General features: G+C 36.8%; 1 protein-coding gene across 1 annotated transcript; it reads right to left on the reverse strand.

The window, feature by feature from the left end:
* Positions 1-425: 425 nt before the first annotated feature.
* On the reverse strand, positions 426-13,708 carry PLRG1 (pleiotropic regulator 1; the record flags this gene model as incomplete). Its single annotated transcript, XM_010081170.1, has 14 exons — positions 426-800; positions 1,807-2,000; positions 3,703-3,842; positions 5,371-5,479; positions 6,083-6,185; positions 6,697-6,798; positions 6,914-7,063; positions 7,400-7,492; positions 9,697-9,798; positions 9,988-10,078; positions 10,481-10,574; positions 12,158-12,211; positions 13,223-13,365; positions 13,602-13,708. Coding segments are annotated over 14 exons (1,542 nt in total), but the record flags the coding sequence as incomplete, so codon positions are not given.
* Between the last annotated feature and the right edge of the window lie 1,553 nt (positions 13,709-15,261).

Here is a 15,261-nt window from a genome sequence, read left to right on the forward strand (position 1 = left end):
TAATGTCCTATATGCTTTGGATAAGTGGGAAAAACAAACAGGTGATTTACAAAGAAAGTCAACTGATCCTAATCCTGTAGTGATTAGGAATAATATGATTGGACAGTGGTCCTTGCTATAGAAGGTCCACTCTGAAATGAAATGAGTGAAGATGAGTACCTGCATATGAAAGCTTTCCTAGGGAAAGAATCCATTTCATTCAATAACACAGCACTGGCAGCAAACTACATTGTTATTATATTGTCCTGCTTCTTTCTTGATTACTCTATTACTCTGTAATTTAGTATATATACTGTTCCATTACAGTATATACTTAGCACACGTACAGTAAACAATACTGGTCAAAAATCCAGAAGTGTCACTCAAGAAATTTCTAATAGATGGCTTCAATGCATAAATTTGCAATTAACTTTTGGGGTCAAGCGAGGGTCTTCCGGAAAACCTGGCTCAAAGTATTTTTAGACTTACACTCAATAGATTCATATAAAAAAAGTAACTACCTGCACATCTACCCTTTTCATGAACTATACACACTCCACAAAGAGAAAGTTAACAGAAACTGGTTTGCTGGGATCACATCAAAAAAGACAAAAAGAAAGAGAAATAAAATTTATTATAAACCATGTTGAAATAGCAATGACTTAGCTGACTTCCTGCTCTGCTGTTTTAGGCAGAACAAAATGTGACCGAATGCTCTCAGGAAATCCAAAATAAAATTATGGAGTAAGTATGTTGCCACACTAAAATCTTTTTCTCTTGATAATTTCTGGTTTCCAGCTGACAGGATGAGTTTCTTCAGTCTAAAGGGGAAAAAAGGAAAATCTCATAAGGATTATTTTTAACTTTAAATTAACCTGTAATTACGGTTTAGCTTAAAGTCTTATCATGTAGCATATATACTCTATTTCATATGTAACATTACAATTGCCTAATCTACTATATAATTAATTTACCCGAATGAAATTTTACATCATCCCACTGTCTGAAGTACACGACAAATCTTTTTCTGGGTTTTTTTTGTCTTCTTTTTTTGTGCAACAAGGACAAAAAGTAGGTTGCCAACAGCATTTCAGAAACACCCTTGCAGTGATCAAAGCACAGGAACAGGAATTCCAGAGGCAGTCCTTTGGGTGATACCTACATCAGTATCGGCACATGCCACAAAGTCTACAGTTTGCCCAACTGAAAAATGGATAAAACATTCCTATTCCTTGATATCCAAGAGTTACTCCCAGTTTAATCAATGCAAAAATTCCAAGGTTTAATAAAAATCCTTATATTCTTTATATTGAAGACATACTCCAATAAACTAGACAATAATCTATTGTTTTGTCTATTAGTAAATGGATTCAGATTTGAGCATAACAGTTTGAAAGTAAGCTATTTACTCTGAATTCTACAAACTGTCACAGCAAATGACCAATCTAGATCATATACAGAAGTGTATTAAATTTTTAAAATGTAAACTTTTTGCTAATTCCCATGTTTTAATCAATGCAACCACACACAGTCTCCTACTGGCTTCAAAACACAATGTACATTATTGTATTAAGATTCGTCCAAACTTCATCAAAAAGGACTTTTGCAGAAGAGTTGATAGACCTGACATTTATACTATAGCAGTTAATAAGAAATTAGGAGTGCAGAAACTAGCTGCTGTCCTCTTAACATTATTACATACATATTGCTTTCAAACTTCAATAAAATGGATTACACAGGTCTATGCATGTCCCTTATTGATATGTGTAACATTTGTTTGAAAATTTTTATTTCATGAAACTACATTAAAAAGACACTTCAACTTACTGCAGTATCATCTTCTTTATATACTTTTATGGTTTTGTCAGCTTCAGCAGTCAGCAATCTGCTTTCTGACTGGTCAAAAATGCAAGCAAATATTCCTGATTCACTGTCCAAAGAGCCTGGCTGCACAGCTGCATGTACTCGCTGGAAATTGTATCCAGTTCTCCAGTCCCAAAGATGCATTGTACCATTATCGGCTAAAACAAACAAACAAACATACTTAGTATTTTAACAATTTCTGTCAGTTTTCTCAAGAGTATCACAAACAACTAATTAATACATCAGGAATACATCAGCTATAACACTCACAGAATAGCTCAATACACCCTGTGAGGTTCCCCATTTTCTACTGGTTTCCTTCTTAGTTAAGAAAGGCTGAGATTGTTTAAGAAGGCTGATGGAAGCTTCCTCATAACCTCAACCAGTTTTGCATCAGTTAACCCAGAGAGACATTACACTACATCACAAAGCAATTGCAGCTATTTGCTTTGGAAGCACAGTAAGGACTGGCATTCTAATATCAAGCTCCCTGCTCAGTAGCTCCACTAAAGCTGAACAAAGAGGCATCATCCTGCCAAACAGACTATAGACATTAAGGAATCTGTAATGGGCTGAATGTTTGCAGAGGTTCTACTTCAAATACATTTTAAACCACTGCCAATATTACTGCTCCTAGCATCAGCTACAGGGTATATTCACAGCAACCTGAACTCTGTATTCATAAGGATGCTCTCAAAGCAATCCCCCTCCCAAAGCATTATCTAGCCAAAACAGAGCTATTGAAAATTTCAGCACAGCTGACAGCTAGACAAGAAATCCAGATGTTTCAAGAAGGGTATTTCTACAGTAAAATAAGGCAACCTCAAGTTATTTTAATTGAGCATCATCTTATTTGAACTTGCTGTAGATAGCATGAGGATGTAAAGTAAGAGAATCAATATTCAATTTTTTTTTAAAGTAACAATGCCTCAACTACTACTAACAAAAAAGTTGTACAAAGACCTTCTAGAAGTGAATAAACACTGAAATACGAGCCAAATATAATTAGCTATCTTCCAACTCCTGCTTTGCACATTTCCATCTTACTCTGCATCTCTAGCCTACAGGACATACTGTATCAAATCGGACCAAACACATTTAAGTGTTCCAAAGTGTAACTTCACTGTTACTTCTTTTTGTTATGCTCTGGTTACAAACACAGAAATGTTTTTCCTAAGTATCTGCTTCTGAAAACTCATGGAACCCATCTTAAACTGTCTTATCACATGTGATGCTATGAATTGAGTCCCATCCTTATTTACAACTACCCAAATGATTAGACAAGTAAAACCAAGAGGTGAAAACTCAGGCTCTGCAAGTTAGTCTTTTAAATGATATGAAGCTAACATGAGAAAACGCATGCAATAACACTGGAGACAACAGAACCAATGCATTTGTGCTGCAAGAGTTCACATTTAAATAGCACAGGAAGCTCTAGCAAGATGTTTCTATATCTTCTATCCATTCTCAGTGCACCAGTATGTTACTAACAGAGAGCAGCCAACAATGAACCAGATGTCTCCCAGGCAGCTTCCAACTTCCACACCACTCCCGAGAGGACACTAATATCAGGAGATCACAGAGGATGGACTCCGGAGCCTTGCAGCAGTAGCCAACTGAGAAGAGGAAACCTCTTCCTTGCTGCAGATTAGAAGTCTTTTCAAACACATTTTAGTGCATGCAGCTCAGTAACATCCAAGAAAATAAGAGGCCCTGTTCTGTATGAAATTAAGTTATATGCTGTAGGAGGCTTATGGGCCTAAAGGAGAGCTCAGTGAGCATCTTTGTCTAAGGACCTCCAGCCATACATGTGTGTGGGAGTGGAGCAGGGAAACATGAACATGTACTTCTCATTTTTACCTCCTGAGACCAGAACGCCATCAGAATTTACAGCCAGGGTGTTGATAATAGCATTGTGACCAGACAGGTTCTGAATGAAGTTTCCATCTGGGAATTTCCATTGCTTAATATTATCTGGAGAACCAGATGCAAATGTGTAACTGAAAGAAAATAAGCACAGTATATTGAAGTTCAAAATAGCCATAGGGATAGCAAATGCCCTTCATTGAAACTACTGTTAAATGCTAGTTGCAAAGTTACTTAATACTAAAACTGTGTTTGTGACATTTTCACTTCACAGAAAATGAAATAATTTCACGAAGTCATGAATTACCTATTTCTACTGTTGCCCTTCTGTTCCATAGAGTACCTAAACTTTATAAATCCTACGCCATTTAGGATGTTAATATTCAAACAAACATTAAAAAGGTATATTGAGTTATTGTCAGTTGTTACTCTGGCAAATTTTCAGGTATAAGGGCAGCATCAGTAAAGGTATTAAAAAAAGCAGCAAACCCCAAACAAAACCTCCAGTATTGGCTGGTCAAAAAAGTGAACTACGAAAGAATTTGTTTTACTGAGCTACCCTAAAATAATCAATTCCCTCATCTTAACATGTGCAAGCAGTTACAAGGTTATTTGGATAGCACATACAAAAGCCTGTAGGAGTATTTTCAATTGCCACAATGTCCAAACGATTTACTATTTAATAGATCCTTCAATCAAAATAATAGATTATTAGAAAAAAAATACTGGAATATTAAAAAGATAGAAGTACCGAAATATAAAAAAAAGTACTGGGCTGACATTTGATACTGCTTCAATTTTTTTTCAAAGAGGTATGACTGATGAATCTGAAACCAGAATATTTTTTTTTTTTGCAGAACAGAAGTAAAACTAGGAGTTTTCTCTGCTATAGCTAATGGGCATATCATAAGATTTTTCCAATCTTTCAGGCACAGAGATTGGATCAGAATTTATTCATATCAAACATTCAGAATTTCTGCACTGACAGAATTTCATTTTAAAACATAGAAGGTGCAGAAGTACTGCAGTTCTATGTGAATTCCTTTTCCCCACTGTTTTAATGGGGATTTATCCAAGCAGGCAAATGTTGATGCATCATAATATAGCATCTAAATTCAGAGCACTTCCAACACCACCTGCTTCAAAGATTAAACAGTCACAAGAAGTTTCTTTTTAAGGCCAGTGAGATTGAAATGTCTCGTGCTGTGAACCACATATTCAAAAAAATCCCTTTGTATTAATCACTGCCTCCTTTAGCATTATTTAGACGTGCCATTTTACAAACTACTTCACTTTCCACTAATTGTTCAGTTATATTTATTATATTCTAATATATTATTAGAATATAACATATAATAAACTATAAATATTTATTATTAGCCTTACAAGCCCAGTGTCACTGATCTCCCAAGGATGGCAAAGGCACATACATAAGAAATTTTGTGGGATATAAGACATTCTCAGGATTGCTAGTGTACACCAATGCCAATACTTGGGGAGCAAAGGTATTTGTGAACTGATATGTACATTTTTACAGCATTCTCAGCTTGTTAGTTTTTCACATTATTACGCCCTACTATTCTAAATCATCACTCACATTGGCCTTCTGTCACCACCCACTGTTATGAACTGTGAAAGCATAAAAGAACGAGGAAAACTTACTGTCTTGGATGTAGCACTACTGCTCTTACAGATTTCTTGTGGTTTGTTAAAGTAACACGAGTTTTTCCTGCCACTAAATCCCAGAGCCGTATGGTAGTATCATGACTGCCTGCAATGAAAAGAAAAAAAATTAGCTGAAACCATAATATTGATTCTTTCATGAGTATTATTTTGATAAGGCAGCCAAAAACCTTATACGTGAAAGAGACAAAAATATTGTCGATGTTTGTTACAAAAAAATGATACTAAAGCCACCTCAGACAAGCAAGATGCGGGGTTATAACAGTCTCTTTACGTAGTCTGAAATTCAAGGAGACCTGAGTAGTTACACTTGTTGTATATTAGCTAGATTTTGACATAATGGGAAAGAAGATGAACTTTATATTTAACCATGGTACTGGACACCTCCTAACTGAATTGGGGAGAACTGTGAAACACCACATAAAATGCAAATCTCAACACATATTACAACAAAAAATGTCCAGAAACAAAGGAAGTGCAGAAAAGTGTTCTAACAATGCATGGCTATATTTGCTTAAACATACCATTAATCGTGTGAAATAACCATTGAATGGCCCATTAACAACAGAAAACTAAGAGAAATTGAATACATTAACCAAGATAATGTTATGAACCTCACATAATTACTGAACAAATACATTCATGACTAGGTTTTACAATCATGTTAATTGTGAAACCATGCCCACTATACCTGTAATGATCTGTGGTTCTGCAGCTTGGCACTTCACTGTCGCCACTGCATTTGTGTGTCCTGATAGCGTGTGCACACTGGCTTTTGTCCTCACATCCCAAATCTATGAGTTTGCAGTGAATAAGTCAAGAGGTCAAAAACAGGTGCATATTCAATGTATTTTAGACACCATCACTGGTTACATGAATTCCTTGCCATAGTTCTACAGATTAAACCAGGGCATTTAGGTTGTTTTTTTCCAAAAATTTATCACACAACTGCCTCAACTGGCCAATTTCAAGGGGAGCAGGAAGCTTGTCACTGCATTTCTAGACATACAGATAACAGTCACGACAAAACCATAGCATCTTCTAAACAAAACCAAGTGATCCTATATACAGCACGTAGTCTACCTACTAAATACAGAAATAAAACATTCTCCTGAAGTGACACTGCGTTTCTGTATATTTGGGCTTCAGTTTTTATCAACAATGGAAGACAAAGTTAATATAAATCATCTTAGTATTTTCATCTTGATTCATGTTAACTTTTGGTAAGTATTCACTTTTACAAATGGAAGATGTTGGAACACACCGACATAGCAAACTGTTAAAAAATAACTATGTTATACTTACTCGTGCTGTTGAATCTCTGCTACATGTTACCAGTACATCTATTGTTGGATGCAAGTCTAAACCATAGACAGCACTTAGATGACCATGGTAATGTCTGATAACCTAGGTGAATAAAAACACACACACACTAACTGGATATTTGAAAGACTATTCTAAATGCTTTGATTTTTATATTTGCCACCACTAATTAATTCCAGTTAAGGAAACGATGGCTTACCTTATTGTATTCAAGATCCCAGCATTTCACTTGTTTGTCTTCTCCACAAGAAAAGAGGTATGGACTTCTTGCGCTTACTATCACCCCTCGTACAGTACTGATGTGCCCCGTCAAAGACAATTTCAATTTGCCACTAGCAAGGTCCCAAATCTGCATCAAAATAGGTATTTTGAGGTAGACAGGTAAAAGCTACAATGATAGTCGCAATAAACAGCACAGATGTAACTGATCATGCTGCATTTTAAATTAAAAATTACAACGTAAAGATTTGCTCTCCAGCTACAACCATGTAATAAATGAAATCTCAAGAAGTAATATTCCACAAATCCTTTATGACTACATAAGAAAAAACATTCTGCAGTTCATTATTTTGCAAGCAGTAACCAAGAAATTGTTTCCAAGGCCTGAAGACTTTTTTTAATACAGAAACAAAAAAAAAAAAAAACCACTCCCAAGCTTTGTCTTTGATTTCTTCCAACCTCTTACCTTTATAGTTCTGTCAGCAGAGCCAGTAACAAACCACTGATTTCCTGGTTCTACTGCAATACATCTCACCCACCCCAGGTGACCACTGATAACCTTTAGAAAAAAAAACAAACAAAAAAAACTAAATCAGAAATAATAGACGCACATCTGTCAGTATAATTTTAATTCTCCACCACTGAAATTTGTTAGTACTCACCAAGAAATACATGCTCCCCAAAAAGGTAAAATGGGAGATTAGATCTGAAGAGAGCATAATTTCTGCTTTAGTTAAATGAGTAGACTACTAGAAATTCATGTCATACACTAGACTTGGGGAAGTTGCAGCACAGAAAGACCCTACTCCCATAAGCAACTTTTTCAAATCCTTTGAGAGTCCATAACACTGTGGCTCGACGGTTGAGGCTTTGCAGACAAAGACTGTATTTAAGCACCAAGTTCCTTATGCTGCTGTATAGTGCTTATACAACAATGAAAAACAATTATAAAAAATCTTGGCTATTAAATCACATTGCAATATCATAGCTACCTCTTAAAATAGGCCACCACCTCCTTTTCCCCAAATAAGGGGAATATGAATATGCTGAAAATTTTCTGGTAACAAAATCCTGGAGAGAGATCTCACAGGAAAAGCTCTACCAATACATGGCTTGCTAACAGCAGCCTTTCTGTTTCCTAATTTCTCGAAAGTGATAAAGATAAAATCAAAACCCATATTTGGTTATGCTGGTTGTCAGACTTCATATACAGCTCATTTCAAAAAAACCTAGAACACACCAAAAGTTCTGAGGCAGAAATACTTTGGAAAGCTGAACTAGATTCTTCTGACTATCTGAGACCACAGCCACATACATTTATAGATTTCTTCATGGTCTAGGAAAAGAAACGGACATTTCTAGGGGAGATATCTAAGAAAAAAATTATCTGACCTATTTTAATTCCTCATCTTTCATAAACGACTTCACGCTAAGCTTAGGAAGACCAGTTAAAATGCAGATCTTAAGCAACAGATAAGATAAAACCCATATTTGGCGTTTCAGCTATGCTCCTAGTTCCGAGTTGCTTGAACAAGCCTTTGTCCTGTTCAGCAAGGATTTTGAAACAGCAAGCCTCCACTAAAACTGTTGACATGTAGAATTAGTACAGTGACTTGAATTGTATTTACATTGTCTCTCTGAGAAGAAAGTGCTCCTAACAAGTAATTTTTCATTTGTTTATCTTAAAACTCTCATGGGTTTACTTTGGTGCCCTTTTTTCAAATGACATTTGTCTTACTTTTTATATAGAGCATGTTCTAATACTGCTGTATTTAGAAACCCTACATATTCCTTTGAGCTCAAGTGTTTTCAAATTATTTTTTAAGATTAGTCTTAAGATTTATGACTAATACAGCATTCAGGATTCTTCTGAAGATCTAAATGCCTACATATGGTGCTATATTTAGATGAACAGTGCTAAAACAATATAATTCTAATACCAGAGCATGAGCTTTTTAAATGTCAAGAAAGACTGACATTCCTGAAATAATATTCACCCTCTCTCAGACAAAATATGAAATTGCTTAGATTTCATAGTAAGAATCAGCCCCTCAGAAAAAAAAAATATGTACACGTTCAAACAGATGGACCTGAAAAGTCAGAGATCTAAACCAATACACAAGCTTAGAGATTTTCCCTTCAACTCAGCTACCCTGCCATGCTCATCACCAAAACGTTTAAAGATGATACAAGACTTTGGAGGAATGGCTATTATTAGTCCTTAAGAAAATTAAAAGGCAAATTAGATTAACTGAAAAACAAGACTAGAAGTAAAACAATCTAAAGTGCAAAGAAAATTTGTGATTAAAGTATTCAGCTTTTTTCCCCCCCATTTTTATAGCAGGTGAAAGAAGTCTGGCTGACTCAGACACTGACTGCCTTTAAATGTTTTTGCAGATGATTTCATTATGTTAATATTGCTAGAGTGTTTCTTTAGCATGTTAGTAGTTTCAAATTTTGCACTTTGTCTCTCTAAAGAATCTCACTAGAACAGAAAAAAACAAACTCTAATGAATTTATACTACAGCTAAACCTCCAGAAACAAAAGGGTAAAATTAATATTCACAAAATAATTTGCTAAATAGAATGAAAAGGGCTTGTGATCTAATCTCTTATTTAAGGAGAGTGTGGGTATACAACTTAGTCATGATCACTTTTCATTTTTATGAATAAGAAGCAAAAATTATGCTTTGAGGTCTTTACACGATATAAAATATTCATTTGCTTTCATATGCATGTTCATGCCATACATTTGTAACTTACTCTGTACAGTTTCCAAGGCGGGTGCCACTGAGGTTTGGGCATGGTTGGAGCCTTCTTTGCCATTAATGCAGAATTTTTGTTTCCACCAGCTTCCACCATAGCCTGTAAGTTACAAGAAAGGTTACTCTTATGCCTTATAACTTACCTCTTTGCCTAAAACCTAAAGCCTTCTCTCTCTGACATTTCAACATTGATTAAATTCAGTCAGTCAGGAGATCTACACACAAATGAATGCAGAACCAATCTTGTGAACGTGACATACTTCTCACATTAGACGTGCAACAAACTCACCACAGACATCCCAGGAGGCTGCGAACGCTCAGACATTCCAGCGTGCCTGTAAATATCACCCACGCCAGCAGCTGTCCGATTTGCTTCCAACCTAGGTTGAATGAAAATGGTTGATGGATGGAATCAACTTTGTCTTTCACTAAGTAAGGCATCACAGGGCTGCATCCAGTTGAGTGCTGTACACCTCCACGGATGGAGACTCCACAGCCTCTGAGCAATCTCTTCCAGTGTCTGACCACCTCACAGTAAAAGACACCCAAAAAAATCCCACTTTTTCTTCTTGTATCTAAACAGAATTTCCCTTGTTCCATGACATCCAAGAAAAAAATGTGCTCTGGAAAATGATGCTTGGCTACATTAAGAACAGTTTCTTTAAATACTTGATAAATTAGAATATTCAAAATAACTCAAAGTAGCTCTTATCGTGACTTCTGTGTTTTGCCTTGAAATTCCCATAGATTACAAAAGTGTTAATGAAGTAACACAGCAGTACCTGGACTGAGAAGCAGGAAGTGATACTGCTAAGGACTGTGCTGCAGATTCACTAGGCATCCTCTGGACCTTAGTATCTGCTGTGAGAGCCACACCTGGAAAACAAATAACATAGCGAAAGCAGAGACAACTGTATTAAAAAGAAAAATCCATAAAAGCATAGTATATAAACACACATACACCTGTGAACAAGGGCTTGCCAAACCCATGTAATATAATAGTAAATCCTATAATTCAATGACATTATTTTTCATATGCAAGTCTACTGAAATTTCTATTTTGGCCCAAATCCTTTCCATCTTGATTCTCCTACATACATAGGTATACAACTTCGAGAGCGGAAAATGATATAATTCTGTCATTGGAAACAAAAAAAAAGCCTAACTAGGAGCAGCATCCATCTTTTCATCCAGCTTCAACAACTATAGAAATCCAAACATCACAGAAATAAACATGACCTTCAGAAGCACTTGCTAACTTGGGTCCTCTAGTGCAGTTTATTATGCCATCCGTATGTGGTGGTTGGCATCATGCAGTGCTGCCAGAACTACAAAAGGTTTAGTCCTACTGAAGTGAGAATTTCAGACTACAATTTACAACCTAATTTTAAAGAGAAAGCAGTTCACTTTTAAAACTCTTTGCAAAGTGTAGTTTTGGTGCAGACTGCTGAATTCATTCTACTCCCATTTCTCTATTTCTTTCCTAACCAAAGTTCTGGCAGCTGACAACAAAGACAATATTTGGGTGAGATGCTCAGGTTAAAACAAGAAATAACAATGAAAGAAATCCGATTTTTAACCGTGACATATCTGATTCTACTAAAAGAACACTGAACCTGAGGAAACCTCTGTGAGCAGGTCTTGCCCCCAGTAAGTGAACTATGTGCATTTTTTTAACGGCTGAGGGTCCATTGAACACTCGCACGTCTTAACTTACAAACCAAGCCACAACACATTTCCTACCCTACCCAGTATAAACTTCAGCACAAACAGTAAAAGATCAACAGCTAAACTAAACTGCTACAAGGAAAGATCAGAGTTGATCAATACCAGTGACAATTATCAATGGCCAATGTAACAACACAGAAACATAACCTTTCCAAACACAGACAAAACCAATTACACTAAAATTATTAGACCCTAATGAATCTTAGAGCAAGGCAGCGATACCTTTCTGCTCTGGTGATGAAAAACACGATACATCCCCTCTTCTCATTCAACTTCCTTCTAGCTGGAACCCACCCTCCTTCACAACAAAACTCTAAGAGCAGCTCTGCCACAACAGTGGAGACACCAGGAATCTGTGGGTCCCTGCAAGCTCTCCAAGAGAAAGGGGACCACAACATCAGAGAGGGGATTCCCAGAACATTTTCATAATTGTGTTACCACAGGAGGTGAAATCTCATAGTAATGAATGACCGCCTCACAGCAAGCTCATATCCACTGAGGCCTAGGGAGAAAATACCACATCTGTACCTAAATCCCCCTCCTACTCCAGAACATTTGTCAGCCACAAAACTCTCTGCATCAATACTATGAACGACTCTTCAAAGGCATTTCCCACTACTATCAGCTATGGATTCACAGCAACAGGATGCCTGCTCCTGCTAGGATGAAGGATGCCTAGCTCACACAGGAAGGCAAAAATCCCAGGCAAATAAGCACAGACTTTTACTTACCAGGACCAGGCGGGTATGGATGTGTACCAGTTATCATATACTCAAGTTCTTGTCCTAAAGAGCAACAAAATGTTGTATTAATGATTACATTTTTATATTGCACTGCAAATGATGCACTCAAACAGGAAATACAGGAAAACAGGTCATACATAGCAGGAGAAACCAGCAACCACTTTTAGTGCACTACACTTAGACATCTCTCATTTTCATCAATTACATTTGTTCTGGTTACCTCAGTTTTCTAAAACTCACAAGTAAAATAACATTTTTAAAATGGTGATGCCACTTGTTCTCAAGAGAAAAATCTTCATACTGACAAAGATGCCTTTTGAAGTACATACCATGGAATATGATTCAAGTACACAAATAGCACGGGTGTCTGAAACCCAAGCTAGTCAAAACCATTGACTGTGTGGTATCAGAAAAGACAAAGGTTCTTTTCTTAAAAAAAATTTCATTACGTCTCAACATCTTTTACTCTCAGAATACTTACAAATAAAGTACCTTGAAAATAAATTTCTCAACTAAAATAAGGTGGCACTTGGCATTCTTTAGAAAAGAAGTTTCTGTATGGAATCTACCTAATGTGTACACATTTTCTATGTAACCACACATAGAGAAAAACCCAGATTCAAGACAAAGAGTTTTCTGGTTTAATAGTTGCACAGCTAAAGGAAGTCTGAAAAAAATTCTATGAAACAAAATTAAAAACAAAAGAGCACGTCCTTGACCATAATGAACTCGCAAAAAGGAGACATACATTACTGATCTAACACCTAAGTACAGCACACACTAACATCACCATAAAAATTGTGTTTTGCTGATGAGTTACTGTAAAAAATTCATGGCATCCTATTACTCTTTTGTTAAAACAAACTTCTTCCTTGTTCCAAATCACGTACCTCCTGTATACCCAAGCAAGAAAAATACTAAACAATGAAAAAATGGTATTTTGATTTCCATCTTTATCTCTGATGGATTAACATCGGACTGCATTCTTCAGATTTTACAACAGTGAGACTGTCACAAAAGAAAGCACTAATATGCCACTAAGAGCAAACTAACCTTGATTTCCAGAATACTGTTTGTGTCCATAAGGATCCCCGGTGTTTGGACCTCCTTTCTCTCTCAAGTTTTCTTTCAGAGTAGGCATATGTAACACGGAGCCATACTCCGTACGCAGCTTGACTGCCATCTTTACTTTGTGACTGTTGGAAGAGCAAAGTATAATACTGATTGAACCCAATTTTATGAGTTATTAAGTTTCAAAAAATTTTAGAGCAGTTTTTATACAGCTTATGTTACGATTCTAATATTTTTTTCTTCTCTCAGGACTACACTATAACTCTACAGAAATATCTGAACTTCTGACTTGGATGGAGCTATCACTGACATAACTGAAAACTTTGAGCCATACCAGTAACTCACTGATTCCAGTACCTACCTTTCTTCATCTAATGGGATAGGCTTGGCATTATCAGCTACAAACATGTCATGGGTTCTCTTCAAAGATCTGAACACAAGCGTGTGCACAGAGTGCTTTTGCACCTCCTAAAAATAAAGAAAATAATATTTAAATACTTTTGGATATAACTAAATGAAAATGGAAACATAAATTGAACTGAGAAACAATTTCAGACTTTAGTACTGTTAGATGATACAGCACTATTTAGCTCACAGAAAACACTGCTCTTCTCAGAAACTAAAAAAGTAAGTTTATATATAAGTGTTTTAATTCAATGTTTACTCAAAATAATACTCCTTCTCCTGGAAACTGCCAAGACTTTGAAAAGCAAGCCAAAAACTTTGATCAAACTTTCTGCACTGGCACCTATACGACAAATCCATGAGCATGCAAACTTTTTCCCTCATGCTTTCCAGTTCTGTTTTCATAGGTAGGCAATAAAGTAACCAATTCTGAAAACACTCCTGTAACTTTTATTGCAAAATCACCACAAAAAGAAGGGCAATCATCAGTTTCTGTGCACAGTGTCACCTTACCTAAGCACAGCACAGTTTACCGAGATAAAACTTGGGATCAAACCTGACCAAACTTGTTTTCCTTTTGCAATTTTTATTTGTTACCAAAATCAAAACATACTTAAAGTCTCATTCAGGAACCAATAACCAGCATTTAAAAAAAAAAAAAATCTATTAAGTCGTATAAAATATTTATTAGCAGCATGACTCAGTCTTTTACTAATATTTTCCTCCCAATGGGCAAAAAAGCAATTGCAAATCTCAGCCTGCTTGCTTGGGTACAAAATCAAACTTTCTGCATGACTGCATTTGTTCTGTATGTCCTATAACGACAACAAACTGGAAGCCACATTAATAACTTTTGGCATTGGCTGTTACTCAGCTGCCCAGTCTCCCAGATTCATTACATAGATGTTTTCCCTGTTAAGCTCTTCGTAGGTTCTGTTTTCCTGCCCTGGAAGCTGTCCACTCACTGGCCCACTTTGCGATTCCTGCTACCCTCCTAACTCCACACAAAGTTTTTTGCTCTGGTTCAGTGAGCTCCTGCAAGCTTCAGGTATTAAGTGGGGGAAAAAAAAAACCCCAACAAACCCCACAGCATTTGGAACTTGGTTAGGAATATGACTGGAGAAAGAAATAAAAATTACAGTAGGTAATTACTATTCAACAACAGCAGTTGTTGACAGCGCCACACAAGTAGCAGATAACACAATGCCTCCCCAATCGGGAAGAAGCATCTACAGAGATGCCCTTCTGTAAAAAACAGTTACTAGCGTTACATAGGGTAGCAGTCTTTGCATCTTCTTCTCCTGACAACACTTGCTTTTAGAAGCACACGGTATTTACCTCACAGGACCTATTCCACAGCCTATAAAACCAGTCGCCTTCTCCCCAGATTTAATTCCAAGCTCTCACAAAAATATCTACTCTTTTTTTGCCTATCCGACAAAGGCAGTAAGTCACCGGCGGTTGAGCACCGCAGCATCACCTCCCCAACCCCCAGCACTTCCGTATCCGGCCCAAGTCCGGCAAAGCAAAACTGCCGGCTGCCGCTTACTCCTGCCCCAGGCCCACGGAGCCCACGGCGCCGCGATGTGGAGCCCACGGCCCCCAGACCGGCGAGA

Source organism: Pterocles gutturalis, unplaced genomic scaffold, assembly GCF_000699245.1.
Source record: "Pterocles gutturalis isolate BGI_N339 unplaced genomic scaffold, ASM69924v1 scaffold10949, whole genome shotgun sequence".
NCBI classification, from domain to species: domain Eukaryota; kingdom Metazoa; phylum Chordata; class Aves; order Pterocliformes; family Pteroclidae; genus Pterocles; species Pterocles gutturalis.